At 37.7% G+C, this 10001-nt stretch overlaps 1 protein-coding gene across 1 annotated transcript; it reads left to right on the top strand.

Annotated features, from left to right (window-relative positions):
- The first annotated feature begins 1771 nt into the window (after positions 1–1771).
- LOC136751094 (transmembrane protein 272-like) lies at positions 1772–8325 on the top strand. Its single transcript, XM_066706391.1, has 5 exons — positions 1772–2018; positions 4276–4346; positions 4801–4860; positions 5023–5105; positions 6005–8325. Exons 2-5 carry the CDS (start codon positions 4289–4291, stop codon positions 6365–6367), a joined length of 564 nt encoding a protein of 187 aa, XP_066562488.1. The 5' UTR covers positions 1772–2018; positions 4276–4288; the 3' UTR covers positions 6368–8325.
- The last annotated feature ends 1676 nt before the right edge of the window (positions 8326–10001 follow it).

Below are 10001 nucleotides of genomic sequence, written 5' to 3'. Positions count from 1 at the left end.
ACCAGAGGAGCTTTTCCAGATCAGCAGGGACACACGCACCCGGGGACACAAATGGAAATTGGGCTTCAAGACATTCAAGATGGAAAACAGGAGACACTTCTTCACACAGAAAGTCGTCACAATCTGAACAAACTCCCCAGCGATGTGATTGAAGCTGCAAAGTCGGGAACATTTAAAAATAGACTGGATAGGATCCTTGTATCACTTAGTTATTAATGGACACCAAATGAGCATGATGGGTCGAATGGCCTCCTCTCATTTGTAAACTTTCTTATGTTCTTAAAGGTTGCGGGGGCAGATTTGATCTTTCTGACAGTTTGTTTGACAATGGTTAATAAGTAATTGGAAAAAATATGTTGTTAAACTATCAGGGCATAAGGGAAACCTTTACTGGAGTTGTACATATCAGAACATTATGGTCATATTTGAAGAGTTTTCCACAGCCTGCTTGTTACTCCAAATTTCTTTACAATCCCGAGCTCAATCAGCACATCTCAGTCTCTCAGTGCTTCCCACCACAAACACGACTAGTTTCACCAATCACACCTATGCTAAAAGTGCAGCTATTGTTTCAAAAACAAACACAATAGTGTTGTTGAATTCATTATATAATTCAGGTTGTTTCTAGCTAAGAATAAAACAGTATTGAGTGATAATGAGTGCTACTATTGCCGTCTCTATCATTAGCCCTGATTCAGTGAGAATTCAGCTTGTAATTAGAGTACTAGACCTGATTGGCTAGAAATTGCCTGTGGTGTCATGGAGTACATTGACTGATTATGTTATACTTGATGAATACATTAATGCAAAGGGTCCCTCTTTATTTGATAATGTAACTAGATGCAATGCAATGTGTAATTTAATGAAATCTTGATAAAGGTACATTCACACTTGCATGTAAAGGAAGAATGAATCATTCAAGGCAACAATTATTGGAGCTAGTGATTAACCTATAGACTCATGATTATACTGGTATCACAGACTGGGAGCCTGAATTACGCCTGTCACTCTGAAACCAGTAACTGGCAGATCAAACTTATCATATTGAATGCAAACTTACTGGCACTCCTGCTTTATTTAGTCGCATTTCTGGAGAAGTCGAGGGCAGTTATTATAACTAGCTGTAGGTTCAAACGTCATAAAATAATATGATTAAAAAAAAGATATTACATATTCTTAGAAAGGTCAATGTGCATATTCTGCTCCTGTACAATTTCAGACACATCTCCGTGTTCATTCAGCCTGCTCTGCCCAAACACTGGAATATAAATGAATCTCCGAAATAAATATATAAATAAATTACGTAACGAATGTGGAGTGTGGGCGTAATTCATTGAGATACAAAAGCTGATCATAAAATTGGAAAGCGGCGCATTTGGCTATTTGCACATCAAATAGTATTCCTTGAAAAGACATGCAAATCTCCTCAGTTTTAGCTTTTAAAATTAAGAAGTCGATTCCCGCTGATTTACACTGTGTGCATTCGCAGATTAAAGCAAGCACTGTTACATTGTTGCGTGATTTATCTAAACCCACTGTTGACGGTTTCTGAACGTTTTAGGGATGTATGCAAAGTTGTTTCTATTTCCCAAATTAAAATCCTTGTTTTATTACTATTTGTAGTAGTAGTAGTAGTAGTGTCGTCATTGTCACTATATAATAATAAAACCGAATACAATGTTTGCCATTTTCTGTTGTGGTTCATTGACGTCATGTGTGGAAAAGACACTTGTAGCGTCTGTTCGACGCAGATAGCGGCGAGTGTCTCAGAGCCGCAGATGCAGGATCGCTCATCTCCTGCGGTGTGGGGATGCACTGGACACAGCCGTGAACTGCTGCTTAACCATGTGCTCCTCTGACTGCTGGCAGATGTGAATGGCAGCAAACTAAAAGTAACCCATGCAAGTGACAGCCCGACTAAAGAAGCTTTTCTGACGTTTTTCGTAATCCAGTGCGTTTGTTGCAGGCATATTTTGGAATACTAGCCTTTTGTGGAATAGCATTTTGGGAAAATAAAGGTAAGCTCTTTCCATGTAATACCCAATTATGCAGATGAAGCACTGCTTTATATTTGATCTAGCGGCTGTTTAATTGAGAATAAATGTTAGTAGTAGTAGTTGTAGTAGTAGTAGAAGTATAGCCTACTTACATGAGGAGTGCGAGTCAGTTTTGTAGCAGTATAGTTGTAAGGCAGATTGCTTCTGAATTTCATTTATATCTATTTAAAGTTCTGCAGCTGAATGCATATAACGAATTATAGAAAAACAACACTAGTATTGAAATGCATTCAATAAATAACACGTTGTTTGCTCTACTGTCTACGGAAAGGTACATTGAATGGGAAGCTTAATGTCAGGCTTTGCAAATTGCAGGTGCCACAGTGCAACAATAAGAAACTCCTGTCTCTAGGCTTTTCAGCCAGGATGGCCAACCGTGGCACTGTATTAACTGTTATGTTAAACGGGAAATCTCGTTACAAAGATAATGTGTTAAGCTCCAGGTCAGCTCGTAGAAGGGAAATATGTGGAATGTGAAAAACGAATGACTCATCCAGGCTAGATGGACAAAAGTGCTAATGCCAATCTTTCACTCACCTGGACCTTCAGGCTTTAACACTGAGAGTAACCTTCTGTGAAATCCACTCAGGATATGAAATGTACAAATTGATGTGTGTGAGACTCCAGGAACGAAGAGCGGTTCAGGCTGAGTAATATATGGTTTTAATGATTGTCTTATTAAGCTTCAATGCACTACTATAAGTCTTCTTTAATCCACAAGACATTATATTAATTATGACTCACCAACAAAGTAAATCTTTCTAAATATATTTTAAGTATGGCATGAACTTTGAATTAAGGGTATCTCTTCCTGTTTAATAATTTGTATCATTAAAGGGATCATGATTACAGGGTGTCCATCAGAGATGACATTTTTGCATTCCAAATGCAAATTCCTAACAATGGAGAACTTGTCTAAGCACTCTCAGCATTCAGTTGATAAGCTTGCACTGAAGTAAGGACACTCTTACCAAACCACACACACACAGGGAGTAGAAAACAAGACTCCCAGTCAACATTAATGGCTCTTGTCTTTTTATACAATTAAATAGAAGTCATGGATATGTTGAGCAATTGACCAAATTTGGAAAATAAATGACAAATTACTTTCTCTGTTCCACTACAGAGTTAATGTAGGATAATGTTGTTGACAATAACACAATTCTCATTCAACATGGATATTAAACTGTGAGAGTTGTGTGCAATTACTCACCAAAACTGTCAGGAAAGTAAGGGATCTCATTGGCTTGGCAGAAATTATGGTGTTGGGGAGCTCCTGATGTAGTAAAGTTAAAAATAAAATGTGATTTTGACTTCTGGAGGAGTTGTGTGTCATGATATCTTGTGTCTTGATTTGTGCTTGTCTATCTGATGGAATGCTTGCTATAGTATTATCGTTTCCTTTCTATAAACACCAAGCAGGCAATATCTCAGGGTGGACAAACTGGAGAGAACAGACAGTATTTTGTTTATTGGAATGTAAAATTAACTTGTCCTCTCTGGATATCTTATTTGTGTTGATGTTGAGTGTAAAGACAAGGCTGTTCCTGCATAATGAGTTGACTACGGTTCAGTTTATGCTTCAGATGGGGGTTAGGCCTTGGGCTGGATTAAGAGTAGAGTTCTATTTCCTTGTAAAGGTTGACTTCCCTAAAATGTAGAGTTGTAGCTGGGTGACTGATGCATTGAGTTGCAGATTGAAAGCTTCACATCTTGGTTTTGAGGAGGATTTCATACCTGAACAGAGACTCTAGAGCAAACTGTTTCTCTCCCATCTTCAGGTCTCATGGGCTCATCCACTTCCCATCTGAACTTCAACTACCAGTTAATGAATTAGGATATGCTCAGGTGGATGTATGTTATGATAAGTGAGATAAAATATGCACTTGATTCACAACACAGTAAGAATAAATACCCACAGTGGCTTGAAGAAAAATCTTTCATTGCTCTAATAATTAATTAATAATTAGTAATTAACTGTAATTCAAACCTATTTTTTAATTACTTCAGTGAAAGCATGAATGTAACATTTGTTGTTACATTAATATTTTCCTGTACAAGACGCAGAGAATGTGAAAGTTTTCCCCAACCCTACACTCCATATATCCTTCGCTATTCTATTCAAAAGGTTATAGATGTTTTTGTGATTGTATTTCAATACTCCAAGTCAGCACTATAAAGCCAAATAAAAGGGCTGTTTTAAATTTTCCCATGGTAGACCACTTCACAAGATGACTGCCGGACTGGAGAAAGCCTGTCACAGATGCATTTCCAAGATTGCCAGTAATGGTGAGTTATTTTAAAGGAATGTGGCTTTTTGCAACCAATGAAACTGTCTAGGAAATGGATATATCCCCCTGCAATCTTAACCTTTTCTTGGCATATTTGAGTGTTCTTACTGTGAAAATCATACGTTAAATAGTCAGAGGGCAACTTGAACTAGTGGCTAGTGGCAAACTCAAGTCATAACAAGAGCTGGTGTGTGGTTCATGTCTCTCCATTTCATGTGCAGAGTGTAAATAATGTAATGGGCTCAGTAGTATTGGAAAACCATCCAAAAACCACTACAGAAGGAAAAGGAACTGGATTGTATAGGCAGGCTTGTCTTTCTACAGGAATAAACTGTAGAGATTAATTGTTTCTGTGAAGCCTTTAACACTCGTGTTTCTGTGTAAAGGGGGTGCTTTTATAAAAAACGTAATCATGTTTTATCCAAAATTCCATACCCTTTAATTTCTTTCAGCATGCTTTGTATTCGGACTCCTGGCTTTCCTGGCTCTGCCCCTTACAATGGCCTTAGTAGGTAAGAGCAGTTAGTTCATACCGCTGTTACTATGACCACATTGCTGATGTATGATGTCTAAAACTTCAGTTCCACTTAAAACCCTCATGGAAGTAGGTTGGTGTGGTTTAGCTTTAAGGGCATACATCTATATTATAGCATTTGTTTTCACTTCATTTTCAGGGATAAAGAATATAGACAACTGTCCCGTTCAGCCCCTGGTTCCTCTGTATTTGCTGGTGGGAGGAGTTGTCGGCAGCTTGAAGGTAATTTCTCACCGGCAGGTCTCTGAGTCATTGATTCTCATGGGGTGTCTCCTTTCATCATGGCACTTTTACACTTACTGCTTGGTGTTTGAATTATGAAATTATATTTTTCAGTATAACCTCCAAAATCGTGTTAGTTTGTGCACATGCATTTGTTTGAAAGATTTAATCTTTGACCCTTCCATCTAAAAATTTGCCTGTTTCATTTACATATACAAATATTCAGACATTAATCATATGCAAATTAAATAACACAAAGCTTAACTGGATAACATCTAGACACTATGGGCTGGTTTCACAGACAGAAATTAGTACTAGTCTTGGACTACCCAATGTTATTTGAAGTAGGGTAGTCTAAGATTAGTGCTAATCCCGGTCTTGTAAAACCAGCTGTATGTCTTAATGAACATGGCATTCGTATTTTTAAAGCCCCAGAAGCCAATTCTATTAAAGAATTACACCAGTGTGTAATTTGTCTCTTTTTTTCACAGGAGGAAATTTTTATTTTTCTTCCACAAAAAGATAACTGAAATTTGACACCGGAAACATTAGCATTTCTCTCCTAAACTCAACTCTTCTTGCCTTGCAGATTTAACTGTTTTGACGACATAGATATCAGGATGTCACTGAAATAAATCAACTAGCTTAGAGGTCACTCTGTACTGAAATGTACAGTTATAGAAATCCCAACTCAGTAAACTCAGTATTTTGTTGCATCACTATTTTCCCAATGGCTTTGTTTCATTCTCTAAAATCTCATTCTGTTTCAGCAACTAAAAATATTTGTAATATGTTCTTATATCACCAATGGCTTTCTCTTTGTTGAATATAGACCTACACACTGCTAGTGGCAACTAATCACTTGGCACTTTCTTTTTATCTGACTTGCTCGCGTGCAGGTGACTCTTCTGTTGTATGACACCACAAAGATGAGGTCCCTTCTTTCCAAGTCCATCGTCATTGATGATGATGATGACGATGACTATCCATGGAGGCTCAATGCACACAGATACTACATCCACATCATCCTCAGTCTGTTTATGTTCATCTGGTTCATCCTGGGTAATTACTGGGTCTTTTCCATCTACCTGCCAAACTTCATCCCACCCTTCCACCAGCCAAATGATTACTGTGAAAAGTCGCTGTACATCTTCGCCATGTGTGTGCTATTCATCAGCTACACCGTGCTGCTGCTGCTGCTCCTCTGCACGCTGTGCCTGCACATCTGCTCTCGCCTGGGCACCAGCGCTCAGTACGACTGAGGACCGATCTGAAGGCTGGCTAAGATCAGGCCCTGCAGTTTGCAGGTTCCCGTGTAAGAGCAGACCGAAAGGAATGTGATCGAGCTGTGGATCATGGCTGCTTCTGTCTGTCTCTGCTCTCTAGAGATCTGAACTCATTATCCATTTACAGCCGTTAAAGGCCTTTGCTGTTTCGTCAGTCTGATGCACAGTGTCAAAGCAGAGGGTGTGGTATTTGTATGTACCACTAACAGAGATCCTTGGGCAATGTTACATTAAGCACTTTCCAGTGTTTTTCCAGCTTGTTCTGTATTTAGGCATTTATGAATGAAGGTCCCTCGGAAAAAGAGTTTGCCAACCCTCATATTTTGACAGGTTTTTGAAGGTCTTTATTTGCAGTGTCAAAATCTCTAAAGTGCCAGTTAGTCATCGCCACACTGACACAGTCATGCTTCTGATTCTAGGAATAGCATTTCTATAACCTACCTTACGTTCTTATTGTTTTACTACAGCTGATAAATATTTAAACAACCAGCCAAGCAATTATGTTTTCAACATGTTAAGATCCTGAGTTTGAAATATTCATGATTTAAAAAAGAAAGGTGGAAAGACAAAGCAAAAAACAATAAACTGATCATCTAAAAAGACAACAAATGGTCATGGAAGACTTGTCTTCTATTAACAATAAAGGACCTTCTGCACTTTATGCACTTTTTAAAGGTTATTGTTATATCCCTACAATACAATGTAGCTTGTAGACAAAAATCCCATCTAATGTGATAAATGCACCATATAATTGCAAATGTATAGTCTGTTTCTGTAATTCTAATAACTTACTTTATATGACCCCATGCAAAGGTCCTTGGTATTTAACAGCATTGTTCTGGTTTATTGAGATGTTTTGCGTTACTTACAATCATTTTTTTCAAAATGCAATGAAACCTTATCAAATACATACAGACATAGTAATTATTATGCATACAAGGTTTTTACATTGAAATACCTTCAAATACAAAACCTATTTCTATTAAGGGGACTTTGACTTCACTGCTAAATTTCACTTTAATCATGGGAAATGTTGCTTCGATTTCTTGAAATGCTTTGTAATTCAATGCTTGTATTGATTTAAAATATTAGCTTTTGGTCAACATATTGGATTATACAGTTGCAATATATTGCACATCAAAGTGATTTTTACTTTCAAGTAATTTGCATAACTGAAGCTTCCAGGAGCACTAAATAGACAGTTTACATTTCATGTTTGTATCATTCCTTAAAATGAACTTAGATCAAATACAGAGGGTTTTATTATTGGTGTTTTTGCTATGCTGCTGAGTCACTGTAATAAACCAACAGGTGATTATATCAATTGAGTGCTAATTGCATGGGTATTGATTTTTTTTTCCTTCATTCATGTAAATGTTATAATTCTTCATTAAACAGATGCTGGCTTAATACGTCTGTTCACCATTATAAATTTGGGGTGGCATGAATAGTACCTGATCTCTGTCTAGTTAAATGCAATTAAATTCTGAAAGTTTTTTTTTTTTCCATAGTGAGAGTGCAATATGAATAATGACTTAAATGTAAATCCAACCGAACAGAGCTTCTAAACATTTAAAAGGCAGCTCAGCAGCACTTGAATGTTCTCATGTGGTTTTATGGATTCTCATGCAGTTTTATGGATTATCATATTTTTATACTACTATGTTTAACAGTTTGCATGGATGTCAGTTGAATACAGATCTACAGGATTTGCATTTGTAATTTTCAGTAGGATAAATTAGAAATATTGAGTTGTGTATTTTAAATATATATTTAAACTGCATTTTAATAGTCTTCTTTGAGCACGATAATGTTTTTTTCTTTATATTTTTCATTCTTCTTTGTCATTTGTTTATGGTAGCATGACAGATGTGTAACTTTTTCACACTCTAGTGTATCAGCATTGGCAATACAGGCTTGTAAAGTATTGTTTGCTTGAGAGAGAAAAAATAAATCTGTTCAGTTTAAATTTGTCAGCTCTTACTTTGTTCAAACTGCATTTAGGGCCAGTGCTAACCTGGCCCATCGGGATATCAGCAGAAATTATCAAAGACATCTGAATGGCAGAATGTTTGAATCAAGAAACTTGAAGTGTTTTGTTCGGAACTCATAAATCAAAATGTGCTATAGAAAAACAAACAAACAAACAAAAAATTCTTACACTATTTATGAACCATATTGAACACTTGTCTGTTTAAACTTGTCCCAATACATGTTTGCTTTGTAGATCAGATTTCTTAAGACTAATGCTTAACTTTACATAATATGTTTATTAATTCCATGTAACCATGTATTATTGTGATTAATAGATACACAAACTACTATGTGTATATAAGCCATTATATTGAATACAACTTTGCCTGAAGAACCCGAATGGGTGAAACTATTTGGAAAATGTATAACAGACTTTGATTTTGACTTTGACATTTAACAGCGCACACACACACTATATAGGCTATAAGGCTTAGAAATGATACAAGCAGTGATCAAGACTTCGCAATGAGAGTGAGAGCGGTAAAGGGTTTATATTATATAGGTGGCTGTGAGGAAGGCAGTTGTCAGTGGATGAAGTTTGGGCTCAAATTAGCGCCATAAGTATCGCATTCCAAAAAAAAATATCGCATTCAACTTGAGAACAAATTGATGTTGAGATCAAAAATAAAAAAATCGAGTTTTGTCGCTGTTTTGCCGTGAGGGCGGGATTTACAGGGAGGCGCGGATCCTGGGTCTCCATTGGTCCAGCAGGTTTGAGTGACGGGTCTTCCTGACCCAATCAGTGCGCAGGTGGGCTGGTCTGGATGGTATCGACTGTCTCGGTTTCAACAGCAGCGCCGGTTCGGCGACTCATTGACCCCCTGTGTGCGCAGACCTGCAGCCAAGAGCTGCGCAATCACTGATCACCGCCATTGAGCCCAACATACAGCACTGACACACAACAGAGGACTCACCGGCTACGTGCACAGTAACATGTTTAATATCATGTTCATATTAATGCAACCTGCACAGCACTTTAATTCAGCTGCTCAGATAACACAGGGCCAGACTGATGTAGATCACGTCATTTAGCATTCATTAAGAGCATGTGATGTCCCAGTTTATGTTTAGGTGAGAAACACACACACACACACATACATACATATATATGCACAGTCACCTACAAAATTACTGGCGCCATTGATAACGATGCGAATAAAGGCTGTATGAAATAAACACATGTAATATCTAGAAAGCGATTGTCCACACCTTTTATTAAAAGCATGCTTTGTTTATAATTAAATTCCGAGGCCGTGTAGCTGCTCCTCTCAGTCTATGTGTCAGTCAGCGGTGACGTCAGATGTGTTGCAGTGACTGTCAGACCAGCCCACCTGCTCACTGATTGGATCAGGAAGACCCGTCACTCAAACCTGCTGGACCAATGGAGACCCAGGATCCGCGCCTCCCTGTAAATCCCGCCCTCACGACAAAACAGCGACAAAACCCGTAACGAAAAAAATAAATCGAAAGCAAAGAAACCGGCGGCGAAAGCAAAGATCGCAGCATCGTGAAAAGATATATATATATATAGTATAAATATTAACTATAAGTTACAATTCAGTTGAAAGAACCTCAC

This window comes from Amia ocellicauda, chromosome 6 (assembly GCF_036373705.1).
Source record: "Amia ocellicauda isolate fAmiCal2 chromosome 6, fAmiCal2.hap1, whole genome shotgun sequence".
Lineage (NCBI taxonomy): Eukaryota > Metazoa > Chordata > Actinopteri > Amiiformes > Amiidae > Amia > Amia ocellicauda.
The sequence above is the reverse complement of the archived record's forward strand: the minus strand, read 5'-3'. Positions and strand labels throughout refer to the sequence as shown.